This window comes from Myxocyprinus asiaticus, chromosome 8 (genome assembly GCF_019703515.2).
Source record: "Myxocyprinus asiaticus isolate MX2 ecotype Aquarium Trade chromosome 8, UBuf_Myxa_2, whole genome shotgun sequence".
Classification (NCBI taxonomy): domain Eukaryota; kingdom Metazoa; phylum Chordata; class Actinopteri; order Cypriniformes; family Catostomidae; genus Myxocyprinus; species Myxocyprinus asiaticus.
Window position 1 is genome coordinate 13,307,077 of NC_059351.1, and position 24,029 is coordinate 13,331,105.

A 24,029-nucleotide genomic window follows, 5' to 3' on the forward strand; every position below is an offset into this window, starting at 1 on the left:
TATTTTTATTTTTTTATTCATTTCTCATTCTTTTTTTATGAACTGTTTACCCCTGGAGCCTTGTGATCTACTCTGATCTGCATCCTAAAATATGTCTGTGATGTTTTTACACAATATTCTGATTCATACTTTAATTTTACAACTGTTCCTCTCTCTCTTGCATTCTCTTTCTTGATGTTTCTGTCTCTCAGGTTATTTGAGACTCTTCAGTCTCTGTTCTGGTCGATATTTGGCCTCCTGAATCTGTACGTAACCAACGTAAAGGCTCGACACGAGTTCACAGAGTTTGTCGGTGCCACCATGTTCGGCACCTACAATGTCATCTCACTGGTTGTTCTGCTGAACATGCTCATCGCCATGATGAACAACTCTTACCAGCTCATTGCTGTGAGTCCTGCATATCTCAATAAACCTAAAGCCAGAAACATACTTTACACAAGTATGTGAAATGAGTAGTTCACCATAAAATGAAAATTCTGTCATAGTATACTCACCCTAATGCTGCTCCAATCCCGTATCACTTTCTTTTTCACAAGGTTTAGCTATAAAGCAAGTTAATAGTGACTCTATATTTGCCATTGTGCTTTAATAATTATTTGATTTAAGAGTGAATAATGACTTGCATTTAATTCGGTTCATCACACAAAGTCAATCACAATCACTTATGAAGTAAATAATGATGTTTGTGGCTCAGAAATTACACACTTCACCAAAACGATGTATTGCGTTACTGGGGCGATAACAAATCTCGTAATTAAATGGGCCAATAGAGTGACCTTTAAATGTCTGTGCCATTAAACTGGATGTGTTATTCAGTTTACTAAACTGTTGCGCTGCCATTGAAGTAGCAAAACTTTAAAGAGAACACAGAAAAAGACAGTTTATGCAATAATCCCCATGGTAGTGCCCCTTGTGGCAACCGTGAAAAGCAACACTTACTGTATATTGCATGATGAATTGTATTCTGACACATTTTGAAACACAATGTTGCATGAAATTTCTCTTGCATATCTAAAAGCGTTTATGTTCACGTACTTGCATAGAGTATGTTTCAGGCCTAAATGTGACCCTAAATACATCATCATAAATTCTCATTCAAAAGTTTTTAAAAGATAATACATAGTTTAATTGATGTATTCAACTTTGATTATGCAGCTCTTACAATAAATCCTGGATGCATTGGTTTAATGTGAGCAAATTCTGGTGAGATTGTTGTTTACAGTAGTTCCCTATCTGTCACTCACTTGAAGTTGTGTCGATGTAGTGACACTAGGGGTCACTCTTGGGAGCCCCAAACACCTCTGCTTTTTGAAAAAAGGCCAGTGAGAATTGGCGAGTGGAATTTGCATGCCACTCCCCCGGACATATGGGTATAAAAGGAGCTGGTATGCAACCATTCTCTTCGGAGCCAAGCGGATCTATTCATTGAAGCTGAATTCATCCGCCAAGTTCATTCACCTCATCTGCTGGATTCTACGGCGCATTTCAGCGGCTTCTCTCCCTCTGTACCTGTGGAGTGCAGAGAACACCCCTGGGCGCTTCGGCAGAAACGACTAAAAGAGTATATTCTAAAAAGAGTATATTTTCTTTCTAAAAGAGCAGCACACACGGAACGTCTTTTTAAAGATGCCTTTCCGTTTGTGTGTTATTCCTGGTTGCGGTCGTTATCTCTCCACTTCTGATGGCCACGATCACTGTCTTACGTGTCTGGGTGCTGCCCATGTGGAGACATTGTTCGTTGATGGGTCTTGTCCTTATTGCGAGAACATGACCATGGCAATGTTAGCGGCGCCCAGCCTCGGTCCTTCTACCTATGGGTATGAGGCCATGCCGGTTAGCACTGGGGGCGATTTGGGGACCTCAATGGGACGACCTCCACCGGGTATCCCCCCACAGACCTCCCATTCCCCAGCACGCTCGCTTGTCTCAGGGCGAGTTTGACCTCTCGTTCGGAGCCTGGGAAGAAGACGAGTTATCGAGCTCAGCATCGGAGAGCGGGCTCGTCCAGTCAGACCCTTTTGGCTTCAATTGGGCTTCCTCCTTCAGGAATGGTTGCCCAATCCCAGGCTGATGCGGAAATGATGGACATGCTTTCACGGGCGGCCACAAGCATCAGGCTAGAGTGGAACCCTCCACTCTCCCTTGAACCCTCGTGGCTTGACGATTGGTTCCTGGGCTTGGGGCGCCGTCCACAGCCACGCCCCACCCCATTCCTTTCTTCCCGGAAGTGCATGAGGAGCTGACAAGATCGTAGGAGGCACCTTTTACTGCCCTGTCCCAGTCTTTCAGCTCCCCCGCTCTTGCTACCCGCGATGGCGGAGCGGCCAGGGGGTATTCGGTGATCCCCCAGGTGGATAAGGCGCTTCCGAAACTCCCGTCCAGGGCCTGTAGGTTTATGTCGTCCCTGACGGCTAAGGCCTACGGTGCCACTGGACAAGCCGCCTCCACCCTGCATGCCATGGCTCTCCTGCAAGTACACCAAGCCAAGGCATTAAAAGAACTGCACGAGGGTAGTTCTGACCCAGGATTGATGCAGGAACTGAGACCGGCATCGCTCTCCGGGCGACAGAGGTCACGGCGCGGTCTCTCGGGCAGGCGATGTCCACCCTGGTGGTCCAGGAGCGCCACCTTTGGCTCAACTTGGTTGAGATGCGAGAGGCTGACAAGGCACGGTTCCTTGACGCCTACATCTCCCAAGTTGGCCTATTCGGCGACACCGTCGAGGACTTTGCGCAGCAGTTCTCGGTGGTGAAGCAGCAGACGGAGGCCATACAGCATATCCTGCCCTGGCACGGCTAAAGACTCCGCACTCCATCTGCTCATCGCCAAGGGCATCCTCCTGAAACTATAACACCGGCTCCACCGCAGCCCGTCCCCATGGTCCGGCCCTGGCGTGGAGCCCAGTGCAAGAAGCAGACGCCACCCGTCTCACAGCCGGCTGCCAAGAACCTGAGGAAGGCTTCGAAGCACCCCTGAGACAAGGAAACCCACTTCTCTGGAACTGGTGTGAAGACCACTCCATTCCCCGATGGAGGGCCGGGAGCAGAATCTTTTGTTTCATTTTCATATAATTTCACCGCATGTCCAAGAGGCTGCGGTACCCAAAAATTCAACAATTGAGCGGTTTTCTTGTTTCCTGGGTCACATGTCTGGTGCGCACGGCCGTCGTCACAACCACCGTCCACCGTTCCATCTTTGCAGGTATGGTGCTCCAGTGGTGGTCCCCCCGCCCCTGTGCACCCAGCTGTGGCACAAACATGCCCACACGGGATTGGGTCCGGTGGATTATGGGGACGAGACTCCTCCTCCCCCCTCCTCGGCCAATCTTATGGTGGGTGACAGGAGCCAGGTAAGTGCTTCGATGTCCCTGGACTCAGCATGGCCACGGGGCTCGAATCCCCTCGATGTGGTACGCCCACCTGCTATTACGTCCAATGTGATTATTCCCTTGGTCCCCCTCGCCCGGAGTTTGGGCACTTGGCTCGCGCTTTCCAACCCATCGCGAAAACTGACCCGGACCGTCCGACTCGGCTACATGATTCAGTTCGCCAGGTGCCCGCCAAGGTTCAGCGGCATCTGCTTCACCTTGGTGAAGTGCGAGAATGCCGCTACCTTGCGTGCAGAGATCTCTACCCTTCTGTGCAAGGGCGCGATAGAGCCTGTCCCTCCAGCCGAGATGAAGAAAGGATTCTACAGCCCTTACTTCATTGTACTGAAGAAAGGCGGTGGGTTGCGACTAATTCTGGACCTGTGAGTACTGAACCGGGATTTGCACAGACTCCCGTTCAAGATGCTGACACAAAAACGCATTCTAGCGAGCGTCCGGCATCAAGATTGGTTCGTGGCGGTAGACCTGAAGGACGCGTACTTCCACGTCTCGGTCTTACCTCAACACAGACCCTTCCTGCAGTTTGCCTTCAAAGGCCAGGCATACTAGTACAAGGTCCTCCCCTTCGGCCTGTCCTTGTCCCCTCGCATCTTCACGAAGGTCGCAGAGGCAGCCCTTGCCCTGCTAAGGGAAGTGGGCATCTGCATCCTCAACTATCTCGACGACTGGATAATCCTAGCTCACTTTGTTGCTGTGCACACACAGGGACCTCGTGCTCCGGTACCTCAGCCGACTGGGGCTTCGGGTCAACTGGGAAAAGAGCAAACTCTCCCCAGTTCAGAGCATCTCTTTTCTTGGTTTGGAGCTGACAGCGCGCCTCACGAACCAGCACGCACAGTTGGTGCTGAACTGTCTGTAGATGTTCAGACGGAGAACAGCGGTTCCACTGAAACTTTTTCAGAGGCTCCTGGGGCATATGGCATCCTCAGTTGCGGCCACACTGCTCGGGTTGATGCATATGAGACTGCTTCAGCACTGGCTTCAGACTCGAGTCCCGAGATGGGCATGGGGTCGCGGGACACATCACTTGATCTGTCACCGCCTCTTCAGCCCTTGGACCAACCTTGCATTTCTACGGGCAGGGGTTCCCCTAGAGCAGGTCTCCAGGTGTGTCGTGTTTACAACAGATGTTTCCAAGATGGGATGGGGCACCGTATGCAACTGGAACACAGCCGCCGGTTCCTGGACTGGCCTGCGGCTGCGTTGGCACATCAACTGCCTAGAGTTGTTGGCAGTTCTGCTCGCCCTGCGGAGGTTTAGGCCGTTGATCCAGGACAAGCATGTGTTGGTCCGGACGGACAACACAGCGACAGTAGTGTACATCAACCGCCAAGGCGCTCTACACTCCCATTGCATGTCACAACTTGCCCGCGTCTCCTCCTCTGGAGTCAGCAGCACCTCAAGTCACTATGAGCCACTCACATCCCGGGCGACCTCAACACCGCAGCGGATGCGCTGTCACGTCAGGTTACCTTCAGGGGAGAGTGAAGACTCCACCTTCAGGTGGTCCAGCTGATTTGGAGTCGATTTGGGCGAGCACAGGTAGACCTGTTTGCTTCCCGGGAATCCTCCCACTGCCCACTTTGGTACGCCCTGACCGAGGCACCCCTCGGTATAGATGCACTGGCACACAGCTGGCCCCCTGGACTATGCAAATACATGTCTACAGACCCTGTCCAAGGTCAGGGAGGACGAGGAGCAGGTCATCCTAGTAGCACCCTACTGGCCCACCAAGTAGGATCATCTCGGATCTCACGCTCCTCACGACAGCCCCCCCCCCCCCCCGGCAAATTCCCCTGAGGAAGGACCTTCTTTCTCAGGGACGGGGCACTATCTGGCACCCGTGACCAGACCTCTGGAATCTCCATGTCTGGCCCCTGGACGGGACGAAGAAGACCTAAGTGGCCTACCACCCACGGTGGTAGACACGATCACTCAGGCTAGGGCTCCCTCTACGAGATGCCTGTATGCCTTGAAGTGGTGTCTGTTCGCTAAGTGGTGTTCTTCCCGACGTGAATACCCCCAGAGATGCGTAGTCAGGTCAGTGCTTTCCTTTCTGCAGAAGAGGCTGGAGGGGCGGCTGTCCCCCTCCACCCTGAAGGTGTATGTAGCCACCATTTCGGCTCATCACGATGCAGTAGATGGTAAGTATTTGGTGAAGCACGACTTCATCATCAGGTTCCTGAGAGGTGCTAGGAGGTTGAATCCCTCCATACCACGCCTTGTCCCCTCGTGGGACCTCTCTGTAGTCCTTCGGGGTCTACAGGGAGCTCCCTTTGAGCCCTTGGAGTCAGCTGAGCTTAAGGCACTATCTTTGAAGACTGCCCTCCTGACTGCGCTCACTTCCATCAAAAGGGTAGGGGACCTGCAGGTGTTCTCTGTCAGCGAATCATGCCTGGAGTTCGGTCCGGGTTACTTTCACGTGATCCTGAGACCCCGATCTTTTTAGGGATCAGGTGGTGAACCTTCAAGCGCTGCTCCAGGAGGAGGCAGAACCAGCCTTGGCATTACTGTGTCCGGTGCGAGCTTTACGCATCTATTTGGATCACACGCAGAGCCTTAGAAGCTCCGAGCAGCTCTTTGTTTGCTTTGGTGGACAGCGGAAAGGAAGCGCTGTCTCCAAACAGAGGATCGCCCACTGGATCATTGACACCATCGCGATGGCATATCAGGCTCAGGATGTGCCACCCCCTACGGAGTTATGAGCCCACTCCACCAGGAGTGTGGCGGCCTCCTGGGCCCTGGCCAGTGTCTCCTCTTTGGCAGACATCTGCAGAGCAGCGGGCTGGGAAACACCCAACACCTTTGCGAGGTTCTACAATCTCCGGGTTGAGCCAGTCTCGTCCCGTGTATTGGCAGGCACGAGCAGGTAAGTTCCGGGACAAACTGGCCGGGTGTACCGTTTGCGCATAGCACCTTTCCCCTCCCTTGAGGTGAAAACGTGTGCTCTTGACTCCCAGTCATGTTCACAGACTGTGATCCCTGGATGACTTTCCTCCTTAGACCTCTGGCAGTTGAGTTTGTGGAGAAACTCGCTGACCGGCCCAGTACGTGCGCTAATGAGCTCCTGTACTGAGGTAGGTGCTCCACGTGTGCTGGTTCCCCGAAGGCGACCCCATGTGATATTTATTCGCAAAATGGTTTCCTTGACGGCAAACTGCATCTTCCTTGGGCAGAGGCCCCTCTGCCCCTGGTCATCATGCTCTGTAGAAACTCCTCCCCCTTCGGGTAGGACTTACCATGGGACCTCTCCGCATGACATACTTCCGACAAGACTCCGTAAGACCATGTGACGTATTCCACTCAGAACGGGGTGTGGTCTCCACGGTGTCTTCCCCTTGGGAGGAGACCCCCCGATGCAGACACTTATGGCTCCCAGTCAGTTAACAAATTCCACTCTTTTTGGGGAGAAAAGAGAGGGAAAAGAGGCCTCGGCTGGGCTAGCCTGTCCCTATAGTTGGGCAGCCGACTTGTTCCTAATGGAGCGTTCGACGCTCATAAGAGCGTTGGGGGAGGTTACGTGACGGCCTGTTGCGCTGGCTACGAGGCACACAGCAGTCTGCCTGTCACACACAGCCAGTTCACATAACACAGTTCAGCTAGTTGTGGCGTTTTGTATAGGGACCCCTAGTGTCACTACATCGACACAACATCGAGTGAGTGACAGATAGGGAACATCCTGGTTACTTTTGTAACCTCCGTTCCCTGATGGAGGGAACGAGACATTGTGTCCCTCTTGCCACAATGCTGCACTACCCGCTGAAATGGCCGGGACCTGGTCTTGGCTACTCAGCACAAAACCTGAATGAGTGGTTGCATACCAGCTCCTTTTATACCCATATGTCCAGGGGAGTGGCATGCAAATTCCACTCGCCAATTCTCATTGGCCTTTTTTAAAAAAAAGCAGAGGTGTTTGGGGCTCCCAAGAGTGACCCCTAGTGTCACCACATCGACACAACGTCTCATTCCCTCCATCAGGGAACGGAGGTTATGAAAGTAACCAGGACATTCTCATTTATGCGAGTATGCATTTACTCTATGTGTCACTGTGCCTTAGGACCATGCTGATATCGAGTGGAAGTTTGCTCGGACGAAGCTGTGGATGAGTTACTTTGATGAGGGGGGGACACTCCCCCCACCATTCAACGTCATCCCCAGTCCGAAATCATTCTGGTACCTGTGTCGATGGGTACATGAGTGGCTCTGCCGGTCAGAGTCTGCTCCGCCTGAAGACCCCCTCAAACACGACAATTTGAAGGAGTTTACGGTAAAGAGAAATCCTGAATCAATTTAAACATCCTCATTGCACTTCCATTGGAATCTGATCAAGTGGTTCTGGTTTAAATTACACTTTAAGAACAATCCAGCTGGTTCATTGTGAAACAGATTATCCATTACACTGACTAACAGCACAGTGACACACATATACCACCACACAGAATGCTTAAACAGCTCATTTACATTTTTATTGTTTTTGAACTATTGGGGTTTTGACTCATGGTGGGATACAGTAATTGTATTTAGACTTCTATCAACATGCATTACCTTCAGGTATTTTTGAGTGAAAAAAAGGAATATAAAAAACGTTGACATTAACAAAGCAGAAAGCTTAAAAATCTAGCATATGAACTGCTAAATTCAACTCAGGGGTCAAAATTAGATGATGGGGGCCAAAGGTCTGAAACCACAAATAAGATTGACTGAGACCATCATAGGTTACACAACTGGACAGTCAAGTAAGACATAATTAATATTCATAAGATGAATCCTGTGACATCACAACAAGCCCACTCCCCCCACTTCAAAACTTCTTCCAGAGCCACTACCTTCATTTAAAGTGGCCCAAGTGATTTCATTTTAATTGAACCTATGGAGTGCAATTTCATATGAATTAATTAAACTTCTATGCAGGAAGATTCCTTTGTGCAACAAGTTTCTGTTTCTCCTTTGATGATGTAATGAGGTGTAAGATGGCTCGAGTCTGTCTGGAGTTTAATCTCCTCTCCTGTTTTACCATTGAAACCCCCCTGAAACACCCAGGATTCCCTTTATCATCTCAGTTTCAAATACAACATCTCTACATTACCTATGTAGATGTACACTCTCTCTCTCTCTCTCTCTTTCTGTCATTCACACACACAGACACTCAAAACTCTCCCACATGTTTACAGACAATGCTGTGTTGGGATCAATCCTTGATCGTTATATAAAGCTGCCTACATGTAGCACTAAGATGAGAGATGCTATCCAGCAACATCTGATAAGAATACTAAAGGTCTTTCAGCTCATACTGCAATATCAGAACAATAATAATAAAAAAAATAAATAAAATAAAAAACAGTATATAACAATCACTTTATTCACTTACAGTGATGTAACTAGGCTCATATGAGCCCCAGTACAAAAATGCCACCCCCACCCTCTCACAGTCTACAAGGGTGAACTTACTGTGAAACACAAAAGAATAAATAGTAACATTAACATTTTTGTTTAGCTGAAGTGTGTATAGCTTTAAGATTTGTGGCAGAACTATCTGATTGGGGCTATTGAGAAAGCTGTTTGAAAACAAATGTTTATTTTTGCAATTCTGTACAGTGGCTAGTGGTGCAGAAATTACACACTTGAGATTTAAAATAAAAATAAAATTCTTGGATTTTTTTTAATTATTATTATTATAATTATAATTATTATTATTATTTATTTATTTATTTATTTATTTTTTATCGGTAACACTTTACAATAAGACTGAGTTTGTTAAAGGCAGATTCCGGGTTCAATACAAGCCAAGCTCAGTCAACACCATTTGTTGCATTATGATGATTACCACAAAAATTGTGATTTGTTCCGATTTGAGCTTAACATGCAGTGAACCCAGAATATATCTTTAAAATGAGTTAATTACATTAGTTAACATGAACTAACAATGAATAACACTTTTTCAGCACTTATTAATCTAGGTTAGTGTTCATTTCAACATACACATTTTAACATTTTTATTTGTTAACTAAATTTAGTTAATTATGAAATAACAAGAACTAACAAAAAAACAATTGTAAGTTTATAAATGAACATTAACAGAGTAATAAATGTTGTTAAATGTTAGTTCATGATTTCTAATGCATTTACTAATTTAAACAAATAGAACCTTATTGTAAAGTGTTATTAATATATCAAAGATTGAGTTGTTTTAAATTAGACATTTTGATATTTTATTGAGTTTTGGAGTAACACGTAATAATAATGTATTGTAGTGCTTTCAAAATAGCTCAGGGTAAATAGAATTTACAAATCACTCATTTTTTGTTTTTATAAGCATTTTGCATACTGTCCCAACTTTTTTGGAATTTTTTGGTTTTGGGAACATAACAACAAGGGGGGGGGGGGGGGGGTGTATAGTAAGTGCCATTATGCTTAAGTTTGGGAATATTTAGAGTAGTCATCACTGTGGATGAGATGCACACTCCATCTAAAAAAAAATGTAAACAGCATTTTGCTCATTTTTTATAAAGTTAATTTGTCACAATGCTGGACCTTTGAAAGTAACTCCTTGTTTAATCTAAAGGTGAATAAAAATGGAGATAAGAGAAAGGGTGGTCAGTCACAGCACATGCACTTTATATCATACATTTATATACATTTTATGCTAAAATCTTGTTTATGAAAAAAAAAGACGTGAGGTACAAATCTCGTAATGCATTTCAAATCAACCGTTAATACAGACAGTTAAACTATAAGGTTAAAATTTATGGTATATGATATTCAAAGTGTGGTGTGCTCTTGCTGTGTGTACAAGCTACACAGGATGTACTGTAAATAGCTAATTACACATGTGAATTTGCATCAAAATTGCATTTGATTGATTGAGTCACTCACTGTTGATGTGGTGGGAATATTATGTTGATAGAAACCCAAGTGAGCCCTAATTTCCATGATATTAGTTATTTATTCTATTATCAGAGGTTAAGTATCTGCTCGTGGTCAAGCAGATTATTTTTTTTTCAAGAGTGTATGAAGATATCTGCCTCTACTCAGTATGTACAGTGGCCCCAAATAGAATAGAAGTAATGTTTCAAATAATAATAATAAAACCGTTTTAAAGTAATTGCATAAATGGCTAAGGTCTTAAACATTAATGTTATTAAACATTATATGATATTTTGTTTTCTAATGCAATTCAGACATTTTTAAGTGTGGCTTAAGTGTCCAAATACTTTTCACCACTGTAGGCATTGCAACCATTCCAACTGTATGCTAAAAATATGTTAACTCAAGTATGTACTGGACAGAATCACTCCCAACAGAGATTAGACCTGGAAATACTAACATAATTGAATTGAAATGGATAATTAACAAATAAATAATTGTGGCATTTACTCAATTAATTAATGAGATCAGTTTCTGCATAATTACACTTTGAATATTTGTTTCTCCTTTTAGGAAAAGCATGCTGACAGGCTAATACAGAATCAGCATTATCAGGTATGACTACAGAATAAGGGCTACAATTACACACATATGCAAGAATATAGACAATGTGCATGTAATTGCATTACATCGCTTTGCCTCTGGCTTTGTTTCTGTGGTCTCTCCTTCTTTGCACTGTCACACCAAAGGTCCAGATGCACATTTCCAAATAAAAATTATTATATTACTGTTTGCCTTCTCTCTCCTTCTCTTCTCCACCTCTTAGGAGGTGATTCGTAGTCTAGTGAAAAGGTATGTGGCATCCATGATCCGCAGCGCTAAGACCAACGAAGGACTGACGGAGGAGAACTTTAAGGTACTTCTGAAACTGACTATATCCATGTATTATGCAAACAATCACTTGTATAAGGCTCCAATCTTTTCAGAAAGCATTCGGGATGAGGTATTTACTGTAATTCTCATTATCTCCCTTTTCGTGGCCCATCAACTTTGAAAACAAATTTTTATATATATTTAAATATGTGGACCCCATAGCTTATTCAAGGCCCCTCAACAGGGCCCTGTGACAATGAGGGCCCCTAGCCCTCTTATAGGACCCTTTTGCCTTCCTGTTTCTAATTAAATTTTTTGAGCCACTCTTTAACCCTATAACGCCGTGCATATCATATTTGATACATGACTTTCTAAAGCCTCTACATCATCATCATCACGTTGTGTATGAGATGTCTACTGTCTCCTGGTGAAAGTTTCTATACTCTTCTGGAAGTAGAAGGCCTTGTTATATAATTTTCAAAATAGCTACCTTCATACTTTGATGCACTCCACTCTTTTTTTTACAGTATGTGAAATCTTTGCTGATTTTGATAAAGTAAAATTAACAATAGATATTGTTACTGATATTTCAAAATGAGTATTTATTGAATTCAAGCAACATGTGCTTAAAATGTAATTATTTATGAAAAACAGGTTGAAACAGGTTTAAAATATATATAATTTTCTGACTATTATTTCATATGTTCAGCTTTATTTGGTTAAGCTTTATTCTTTGTATAAAGGGCTGTCGAACAAAAACTTTTATTATACCATTCATTGCTATAACTGCATGTTTGCCCTACATTACAAAAAATAACTTGGCTTAGGTGGTTGAGAAAAAGAAGATATTGACTTTTTATTGAAGATATTTTATTTTGTGTGGGACAAAAGTACTGATTAAACTAGATATGTAAACTTTGTCAAGACAAACTATAATGTTGGTTTGACAAAACCTTATCTGAAAGTCTAAAATAGTTTGAAATGCTTGCAGTAAAAATTGTACAGGTCTAACAGAAAGAAAGAAAGTAAGAAAGAAAGAAAGAAAGACAGATCATAAAGCAGATTAAAGGCCTGGTGTGTGAATTTTGACAGCTGAAGTTTGAAATCAAGAACATTCAGACTCATAGCTCATTTAAACCTTCTGTCGATGTAATGTAGTCTAGGGGATTTTGGCTTAAATGATGCCTTCACAGTGCTTTTTTGATGGGAGAATAATAATGGTAGCCAAGCTGTAGGGTCATTCCAAACAGAATTTTCAATAAAATGACCAAATGACCACTGTTTTTGAGCCTCACACCTTTCAGCCCATCGAAGCTCTCACAAGATTAGGGATGATAATTATTTCTATATAATTATATATAATAACAAGATTAGTTCAGTGACGGCAACGTCTTCCACTGGGGCTCAGGGCCACATTACAGTGGGGAAGGAACTGTATTCCATTTCAACAGCCTTGGACATGAAGGAACTGGGGAATGCTGATCTCCTGAAGCACCGAGAGGGTTCTTGCAATCTGGAACATGCAGATAAACAGTGTGTAGGGATGATAACTTCTGAATGGAACACACCCCATCATTCAGATGAGTTTGAAAAGATATAGTAGCATGAGCCAGAACTGCCTGAACTCTTTGCAGAATTTCACCAAACCCATGTGTAGATGCTGTAGGAGTCTATTTGTTAAATTCTTCAATATTCAAAGTGTTTGATGAAGTTAAAATATTTCATAATGTATTATTGCCTCTTAAATATATGCACGTTTACACATTTATCACACATTTTTGCAAATGGACCATTCAATAAATAAAAATTCGAGAGCAGCCTAACCCTTTAGAGCTCTTCTGTATCATCAACACAAGGAACACACAGTTGCAATAAAATTTGTTTTATTTACAAAAAGATAAACAAGAATAACTAACAAAAACAACAAAATGGTACTAATATGTTAAAGAATAACATAAATGAATAGGTAAATAAAAGTGCATAGGATGGAAAGTTGCAAGTGGTTGAATTGGATATCGCAAAGGCAAAGTATGACTATTATATTATGGAAAGATAAATTGCTGTTTCTCTGTTAATTAATAAGATGAAAACCTTATTTATATTTAAACAAATAACTCAGTTTATTTGCTAGACATTTGATACACAGGTTATGTAATCTAAAGAACATTAGAAAATCATAAACTGATAGTATCCACTAATGCCAATGTCTCTGGAAAGAGGTTTAGTAATGATATTTACGTTCTCCTCGATCGATCGAGGAGTTCAGTGAAGGCAACGTCTTCCACTGGGGCTCAGGGCCACATTACAGTGGGGAAGGAACTGTATTCCATTTCAGCAGCCTTGGACATGAAGGAACTGGGGAATGCTGATCTCCTGAAGCACCGAGAGGGTTCTTGCAATCTGGAACATGCAGATGTACAGCCCTTATGTCAGTGCAAGATTCATCACCTGGAACATGCAGATGCACGAAACTTGAAGAGAGTGTTTGCTTGCCAGAGCTACACCTTGTTGCTGTAGTTATCTCCCTGGTATAGGGGTTCCGAACTTGCCGTTGCAATAGTCTCTTGTAGTGAGTCTTGGTACTTGGTCAATGATCTTCTGTCTCTCGGATGGAGACTAAGAACATTGGATGATCTGTTATCCTCTCTATCTCATGGAGTGAGACTTCGCATGTTGGATGGTTTGTATTCTGTTACATCTCCTACCACTCAGGCCAAAGATTCAGAATACTGGGAACTCAGAATGTTGATTATTATTCTGTTATTGCCTCTCTCTTGTAGAGTGAGACCAGAACAAAGGTGTTTTAGACATGTATCCTGTTAATAACCCGCTCGACAGGGACGCAGGACAAAAGTGTTTTCATCCGGAGGATAGTTTTCTACCTTCCTGATGTGGAGGAGATTTCAGTTTGTCACTTCTTGTTTCAGGGTTATGATTAGCTGCTGACATTGGAGGGGGCCCATCCAGTGAGGCTCACCCTCCTTTCTCTGTGTGGAACATTTGCATATTTAAAAGTACATAGTTAGAACAATGTCTTTAAAGTTTTATTTATGCATTGTTCCTTTCCAAACCTCTTAAAAAATACTCTTGGCATTTTTCTGAAGATATAGAGACCAAACATGATATTGAAAGATTACATATTACACATGCATTCATTTATACCACCATAGCTCAGCTTGTGTGAACTATTGTGCTAATTGAACAGTGTTTTGCAGCTGAAGTCCATTTTAGGAGTAAAGTTTGTGTGTAAAGATTTGTCTTTGTGGCTTCTTTGTTTCAGCCTTTTCTGGCACATGGGACATAAACGCTGCCTCTGGAATATTTATGACCATTTTAGTTAGGATGGGGGTTTCAGATTTTGGTGCTGGAAAATTAGTCATGAACCAATGAGAATTCTCTTTCCATGTGTACGTTCTTACTTCCTTGTGAGGGGTTTCTGGCAGTTGTCCAAGCAGCTTATCTGATGGCTGTGCTTGACATTTGTTTGTGTTGGTCCTGCCATGATCCAATCAAAAATGTAGCCACTCTTCTTTGCCTTGACAGTTAGAGAGAGGCTCTGCCATAAACTGGCTCATGGAATGTCATCTGGTCCGATTGTTCACAGTTTGTCCTTGCTAAATTTGCCACAGATAATTTTCAAATGGAAATTAGCTTTGTGGCAAACTTGCGGCAAATTGTCCATTGTTGCCAAAGGTTTGCCGGAGGTTCACCACTATCGATGAAGAGCTGCAAACTTCTGGCAAACATTTGCGGCGAATCACAAGCTCATTTGCAAGTGAAAATAATAAGCGGCAAATTTGTGGCAAGTTTTTTTGATTTTTTGTAAGGGTGGTACTGTCTCTTTAAGAACAGTGGCTGTTCAGTGAATGTGTTTCGGTTGAGCGGTTACTTTACCACACCCGTGCTGTGTGCTTGAATTAATCTGACTGTAAACAACAGAACAGGTATTAAGAGACTTAAATAAATGAAAATAGATTGCGTAGATCTCAACTTTAAAAGATAATTGGACCAGGGGGCCCTAAAAGAAAATTGGCCCAGGGGTCCTTGCCAGTCATAATCCACTCCTGATGTCAGTCTGTAGAATTTGGACCTGAAAGACATGTTAATGAGCCAATCAGGCACAGTCTTTTGTAAATAAACCCACATTTAAGTCTATAAAATATAGCATATATAGCATGTTTATAATTTAAATATAGTATATGTAGTCCATTAAGTCCTTACAATATACCATATTAGATATTAGTAACTCGTGGTTAGTGGTTGATTTAATTTTTTGTTTTAGCGGCTAATTCCAATATCTAGAGAGCAGGATAAATAACATGCAAATGAGCAAAAATAGCAAATCATGTGTACACCAAAATTGCTGAATTTGTGTAAATGCTTAGTTTATACAAAATGTACTTAAACTCAAAACACAGAAAATGGGAATTATCCATTGACAAATCTGTCAGGCTGTTGATTTTGCTCATGAAAGACCTGTTAATGAGCTAATCAGGCATAAATGGGCAAATATCGGTCAATTAATTGGCATGACTGATATGTGTGTTTGTCAGTACTTACAGTGTGGTAAACCTGCAACAGTATTGATCTATAATTATCTTCTGCTGTAGGAGCTGAAACAGGACATCTCCAGCTTCCGCTACGAAGTGTTAGACCTTCTCGGGAACCGAAAGCCACCCCGACGCAACTATTCATCCAGCAGTGATGCCACACTTCGAGATGAGGTCAGTGACGACGGCGAGGCGTCAAGTATCAACTGTCACCACAGCGATGGAAGCAGCATCGGGGCCAAAGGCGTGTCTTTCAAAACGATCACACCTTCACATCCATCGTATGGAGTCTCTGCCCTCTTTCAGTCCATCTCTGGAATGGAGGTTTCTATGGAAACAACAGCATCGTCCACGTACAGGGAGGGTAAACCAAAGATCAATGGACTGAGGAAGAACCCCTCACCCTCCTCTTCCCTGTCCTCCATGGCTCCAGCAAGACCTGCACTCTCACGGACTTGGAGGCGTATTTCACGCTTCTCGAGTTCCAGGAAGAACTCCTTTAGACGGCTCGGACTGCTGTTTTCACAAATGGGCAGTCATCTTCCCCAACCTGCAGGTGTAACTGCTGCAACCTATACTATCTCAGATGGATTGCTTCACCCGCCGGAGGCTTGGCGTGACTTGGGCTTCACCAGAGGTGATGGTCCAGTCACCCGCAGCGAGACCAACCTTAATCAGGTGGATGTGGCTGGTTTAAGTGAGGGTGACAGTGTTGCCATGACAACTAATGGACAGAGAGCTAACGGGAGAGATGTTTTGCTGACATTAGGACCTCTGTCTCCGCCCACTTCCCTGCACTGTGCTTCCAGTTTCTCCGCCTCCAGTTCCCACCTCCTGGACTCAAGTGAGGACGTGTTCCAGGGAGTGGTTGGGCCTTGTGATGGGCAAACACAAGACTCCTCCCACTGGGTAATGGAACAAGACGATTCAGTGACCACGCAGCTATAGTGATGCTAGTATGTACTGTACAGCACTTTCGTAATAACAATAATCAGTGATGATGACATCAATAAGTATTACCTTACCAACAACAACAAATTCTTTTGTTTATTGCATTTAGTTTGCTGCTGCAATATTTGATGTTTTTCACAAATATTTAACCAAATCAAAAGTCATAAATGAGACAGATGGGGTTAAATGATGGACAATAGATAAAGAAAGGGACAGAGAAGTGCTTTATTAGCAGAACAGACAAACTGCAGGCCAGGTTGCATTGTTGTGTCACAATGTCAAAAAGTCATATCAATAATTTAAGTCAATGTAAAGTGAAAATTTACTTTCCTAATACACATTCTTGGTCTTGTGTATGATTCATTCACAAAATGCATGTTATTCCAAAGAACAATCTAATTTTGTCTTCGTAATGTTTCATAAAAATGTAATAACTTGGCATCTTTTTATCTTAAAGAATTTCAGTTTTGGCTGATGTCAGAGAGCATGCACAGACAGAGAAGAACGTTTAAATTATATTTAGGCATTGTTTTAGGCTGCTGATGCAGGTAATGGTTAACGTTAATGGTTAATGCAATAAAAGCAAATAATGACAAAAGATAGGTTATGTCAATATGCCAAAATGCTCCTGATTGTAAACTTGACTTTTGGCCTCCATGTCCTAGTCTGGTAGAGAAAGTAAAAAGGGTGAGTAGTCCTCCTCGTTCGACTGCAAACTTGCATTGTGGATAGCCCACTTTTTATGATCCAAATCAATTGCCGCTAGATAAGAGTCCCGACCTACATTTTTCCTTATTGAATACCAATTACAGAAGTTAAATGTTATACATGTTGTTCATGCTGACTTTAAACACCAACCAAATCATGCAATTTGCAACTAATTCAAAATACAAAATCACTATATCATGTGTATGGAAGCATTTCCAGTTCAAAAATCATGCATTTCATTTAGAGAAAGTTCTGATTGGAAAGTGTACCGACCAAAAAATATATCTGTTATGGACCTACATTACAGTGTATGTCAAAGGATATGATACTCACACATCTCTTGGTGGAACAGATTAGATTTTTTTCTGCAGTACTTACTGAGCTGTTGGTGTCAGCTCACCTTGTGCACTGGTGAGGATTTTCACTTTACTACTATATGTGCACATCATAGTCTTACATTACTTGTGTTATTCACCTGGGAGGGCTGAAGTTAGAATCTAACATGACGGAAATATTATTTTTGTATTATGAATAGCATGTACAAATTATTTAATTTCAAGACTGTTTTAGTCTAGACAGACATTATTTATATATTATACTCGTATAAAGTTTTTTTTTCCCTTTGCTTACCTTTTTACTGTATGTGAATATTAATTAGTATATTATAATAATCAGGTGCAGGGGAGATGTCGGCGGACATGCATTGAATTAGACATCCCCCTACTGTGCGATGATGAATGCTGATAAACCATAAACAGTGACTCACAAAAGTGTTCAGACATTTAACCAACATGTAACCTTTTACTGAATTACAAATACTACATTGGAAATGAGTTCTCCATTATATTTGTATTTACCAGTGCTGTGTATTACATTTAATCTGGATAACATAATCAGATTACAAAAATGAAGTGCTTGTAATTGAATTTCATGACGTTTTATATTGTGTGTAATTACAGTTACATTTTATGGATTACATTCTTGATTATATTACCAATCAGCCAATGGCAATAACTAGTGCGAGATTTACTGATTATGCTCATAAATTTTAAAGAGCGTTCTGAGCCAGAGTCTAAACTACATGAATTATAGCCACATAGCACTACATATGTTGAAGACTGTGCTGGCCCATTCCTTATATAACCGCATACAAAAATAACTTGACTTTCAAAAGACAGACAGACAAAAATAACTGAGCAATGCAATATTTGCCTTACAAAAATGATATTTATTTAAAAAGACTGGAGGCTGGAGGTTCTGTACATGTTCTCTAACTGTATTTCTGTATATAAGTTATCTAAATATCAAGTATTTTAATAATAATTCGATGCATCATCTAGCCATGTGTGCATGTAGCTACTGAAATTGATACACTGCAATGAAAGCACTTAATACAATCCACAAATTCACAAAGGGCATTTGGTTTCTGTTTTAAAATAAGTTTCTAAATTAATGCACATAGAAATGCCAAACTGTTTATTTGTACCCTGTGTTTCAAACAAGTCCTTGTCTACATTCTAGAAACTCTTCTGTAAGAACACGTTGCAAATATATATTTTAATGTTTTCGGTCACATGCAGCATGCAAATGCTCTTCGGCCTGTGCTTTAAGATGGCAGAAAAAAGTGACCGTCATAAGCCACAACTTCTCATAAGGGAGGTACAAATCTAACATCTCATATCATATCTAGAGACATTCTCTCATTCATTTCAAAAGGTGAATAAAATAGTGAAATCCCTATTTAAATGTTCAAAATAAAAATTCTTAAAATACAAGCATTTCTCATTGGCTTCTATCTTGGGTAACAATCTTAGTTTCTCATAACTTTTTCAGCACTTTATTTTACTGAGCAGTTTAAAATAGCAAGTTTCTGTTTGATTTTTTCGTTTACTAATGTTTAACTTAAAAATTTATCCATTAATTGTAAATATATTATCAAAATATGCAATGACTAATCTAAAAGTAATCCAAACGTAATCAGGTTAGATTACCTAAATGTAATCTAAAATATTACATTATGAATTATAATTTCTGATGTGTAATTTGTTCAGAAGTAATCTACCCTTTAGTTTACTTTAGTTTGACATTGTTTTAAGTTTAAAATAAAAAGAGCTGTGGTCTAGAAGTTAGTTTGTGTGCTCTGACACGGAGTTATGGTGCTCATATCTGGGTGATGCAGATTTTCTCTGTACACCATTTGTTGTCCTCTGAACCCAAATTTAAAAGACCAAAAATAAATTAAGTAAAAAGTTAAATGTTTCCATTAGTATTCCATTTGGAATGGAAATAATATTTATATTATATTTATAAATGCAGTATATTATATAGATTATGTGTATGAAAACATAATTTTTAATTAATGGTATGGCTCAAAGCCCTAATCTCAACCACCTGAGAATCTGTTGCACTTTTCGAAAATAGCTAATATACCTGAATGGTCTGGAGCAAATCTGCCTGCAATAATGGGCCATAATCACACCTAGAATATACTTACCCTGCAAGACTGATGCTGTCATAGTTAGAAAAGGTTGATCTTCAAAATATTTAAATGTGGGTATTGAATTGGGTTAGGTTAGGGTTAGAGTTAGGGTTAGGGTTATTTTAGGTACTATTTAAACCAAATAATGTCACATCAAAAAAATTGTCAATGCTTTGAAATACAAATATCAAATTTCAGTGTTGGGCTGTGTAATTCAGTAAAATGAGAGCATTAGATAAGGTCTGATGACTTTTGGTGAGGTGCTGTAAATGCTTGTGTAAACACTTGAATGAAATGCTTCTCTTGTATGACTCTTACCAGTTTCTACTTTTCTTTGAAAACGTGAAAATATGATTAAGATAAAAAGTAGTTCTGAGAGCCAGAAACTGAACTCAAGGGAATGCCGAATATGCAGAATAACAATAAAGCAGTATAATCCTGGTGATGTGTTTGATTTGTTTCCATTTCCCGATTGTATAAGTCACAAAATACTATTTTTCTCTCTCTCTCTCTATTTTGCACTAATTAAAGGAATATTCCAGATTTAATATAAAATAAGCTCAATCAGCATCATCCGTGGCTTGATGTCGATTACCACTTTAATTTCGACTCGTCCCTCCTTTTAAAAAAAAAAAAAAAAGTAAAAATCTGGGTTACTGTGAGGCACTTACAATGGAAGTGAATGGGGCCAATCCGTAAACGTTAAAATACTCAGTTTCAAAAGTATAGCCACAACATGTAAACAATATATGATTTTAGTGTGATAAATTGCTTACTAACCTTGTCTGTGTAAAGTTATAGCCAATTTTACTTCGTTGTCATGACGATGTAACACTGTAATCCGTGAAATCCTAAAATGACTGTAAAAACAACAATTTAAACAGTTTGACACATGCGCAATACAATTGCTTTGTTATACGTTACCAGACGTTAAAGGGCAGCACCGAGTCATGCCTTTTTGCCTATGTATTTTCAACTCTTTCCACTCCTAATTCATCTACAAACGAATAGCAAAAAACAAGTTTATCCAATTATAATTTATTCGTCCATGCTTACAAGCAAAGTGTGACAACTGTTTCACAAATCGCATGCCCAAAGCGGAGCTTGTTAGCCGAAGCAGCGTGCGAGTCTGAGCTCCACCCTGTTAGGCCTTCAGAATTTCCACAGAATCTCTCAACAGTGCAAATGAATGCGCATCTAATGTCAGACTGTCAGATTCATCAGCCAATCAGATTGATTTATTTGTTCTTGGTGGGTGTGGTCTTTAGGATATATCCCAGTCCAGGCCTTCTAGCTGGCCTCGAGTGACACAATCACACTTTAACTTCTAAAAGAATTTCGTTTGTGTTCTGATGAAGAAAGAAAGTCATACACATCTGGGTTGACATGATGAGTAAGTGATGAGAATTTTCATTTTTGGGTGAACTGTCCCTTTAACTTGTATTAAACCCAGAATATTCCTTTAAGTACTGAAACATCTATACAATGGCTTTACAGACCTGACCAATTTCATAGAAAGAAAATGTTCCTGGGGGTCTTTATTGGATTAGCCAACATTGTCACTACCGACCTGTAACAGGAGCAGTAGTAATTGGCAAACACGACATGGTAATTTATGAGAGCAAATTCAAAGTGGAAAATCTAATAATGTGGAATGTAACGCCCTCTGGTGTTTGCATGCATGCCTTGCACAACAACTCACTGGCATTGGCCTATATTGGACATTTGCAGTTTTTCTCAGTAGCTTTGGTACACTTCTCGAATCATCCTTAACATTTGCAAACCAGTAAGTGCATTTCTCGAAACAATTTGTACAAACAGCACACAGTAGATTACATGCAAAAGCCTGTAACTTGCTCAAAGTTTTTTTCTCAAAAGTAAATATTTAATGTCAATGAGCATATCAGAATGACATGTCCTTGTGTCATTGTTCACAAACAAGATGTTGTCATTACAAATGTACTCTGTCAGTATTTCCTGATGTAAACTATGGCTACGGGTTTGATGACAATGTTTGAAAATACACAAGGCTGAACCTTTTCTGTATGGCATATCAATTTCAACAGTACAAGGTTACACATTACTGTATGTGGGATACTGATTGCAAGGGATTAGACAGGATTCACGTTTATGCTCTTATTGTCGGTCTGTCAACAAATTACAGAACAATTTCACTGCAATACAGAAGAGAAATAAAGACAAGACTATTTTACAGTACAAAGGAAAAATATCACTGTGCAAATATACATACATATATTTGTGTGCACACACACACACACACACACACACACACATATACAATTGTGCTCAAAAGTTTGCATAACCTGGCAGAAATTGTGAAATTTTGGCATTGATTTTGAAAATATGACTGATCATGACTGTCTTTTATTTAAGGATAGTGATCATATGAAGCCATTTATTATCACATAGTTGTTTGGCTCCTTTTTAAATCATAATGATAACAGAAATCACCCAAATGGCCCTGATCAAAAGTTTACATACCCTTGAATGTTCGGCCTTGTTACAGACACACAAGGTGACACACAGGTTTAAATGGCAATTAAAGGTTAATTTCCCACACCTGTGGCTTTTTAAATTGCAATTAGTGTCTGTGTATAAATAGTCAATGAGTTTGTTAGCTCTCACATGGATGCACTGAGCAGGCTTGATACTGAGCCATGGGGAGCAGAAAAGAACTGTCAAAAGACCTGCATAACAAGGTAATGGAACTTTATAAAGATGGAAAAGGGTATAGAAAGATCTCCAAAGCTTTGAAAATGCCAGTCAGTACTGTTCAATCACTTATTAAAAAGTGGAAAATTCGGGGATCTCTTGATACCAAGCCAAGGTCAGGTAGACCAAGAAAGATTTCAGCCACAACTGCCAGAAGAATTGTTTGGGATACAAAGAAAAACCCACAGGTAACTTCAGGAGAAATACAGGCTGCTCTGGAAAAAGATGGTGTGGTTGTTTCAAGGAGCACAATATGACAATACTTGAACAAAAATGAGCTGCATGGTCGAGTTGCCAGAAAGAAGCCTTTACTGTGCCAATGCCACAAAAAAGCCTGGTTACAATATGCCCGACAACACCTTGACACGCCTCACAGCTTCTGGCACACTGTAATTTAGAGTGACGAGGCCAAAATAGAGCATTATGGTCACAACCATAAGTGCTATGTTTGGAGAGGGGTCAACAAGACCTATAGTGAAAAGAATACCATCCCCAGTGTAAAACATGATAGTGGCTCACTAATGTTTTGGGGGTATGTGATCTCTAAAGGCACGGGGAATCTTGTGAAAATTGATGGCAAGATGAATGCAGCATGTTCTCAGAAAATACTGGCAGACAATTTGCATTCTTCTGCATGAAAGCTGCGCATGGGACGCTCTTGGACTTTCTAAGCACGAGGCCAAGTTGACCCTCTAATGTTTACAGCAGAAAAAGGTGAAGGTTCTGGAGTGCCCATCACAGTCTTCTGACCTTAGTATCATCGAGCCACTCTGGGGAGATCTCAAACGTGCGGATCATGCAAGACGACCAAAGACTTGGCAAAATGCCTCCAGGTCATGCAAAGACGAATAGGCAGCTATACCACCTTCAAGAATTTGGGGCCTCATAGACAACTATTACAAAAGACTGCACGCTGTCATTGATGCTAAAGGGGGCAATACACAGTATTAAGAACTAAGGGTATGCAGACTTTTGAACAGGGGTCATTTCATTTTTTTCTTTGTTGCCATGTTTTGTTTTATGATTGTGCCATTCTGTTATAACCTACAGTTGAATATGAATCCCATAAGAAATAAAAGAAATGCGTTTTGCCTGCTCACTCATGTTTCTTTAAAAATGGTACATATATTACCAATTCTCCAAGGGTATGCAAACTTTTGAGCACAACTGTATACACACACACACACACACACACACACACACACACACACATATATATACGTTCACATACACTGTATATATGTATGTATGTATGTATGTATGTGTGTGTGTGTGTGTGTGTGTGTGTGTGTGTGTGTGTGTGCGTGAAATATATTTACTGTATACTTTACAATGCAAGTGGGCTACTGTAATATGAAGCATTACAGTAAGTATACAGTATTACAGTACAGTGCACATTGTTGGATTACATACCTGTTCTGTCTATGAAACGTTTGAATGATTGAGGACACGGTTGTTCTCCCAACGTTTGGCTGCAGCCTTC

The 24,029-nt window shown here is 41.4% G+C and overlaps 1 protein-coding gene across 1 annotated transcript in view; it reads left to right on the forward strand.

Annotated features, from left to right (window-relative positions):
- Positions 1-23,699, forward strand: part of LOC127445225 (short transient receptor potential channel 5-like) — a 121,940-nt gene extending 98,241 nt beyond the window's left edge. Inside the window, exons 7-11 of the mRNA XM_051705122.1 lie at positions 192-387; positions 7,446-7,655; positions 10,826-10,867; positions 11,079-11,168; positions 15,736-23,699. Of these exons, the coding sequence (XP_051561082.1) occupies positions 192-387; positions 7,446-7,655; positions 10,826-10,867; positions 11,079-11,168; positions 15,736-16,623 (1,426 nt within the window). The 3' untranslated portion in view covers positions 16,624-23,699. The remainder of the gene's footprint in view (positions 1-191; positions 388-7,445; positions 7,656-10,825; positions 10,868-11,078; positions 11,169-15,735) is intronic.
- The last annotated feature ends 330 nt before the right edge of the window (positions 23,700-24,029 follow it).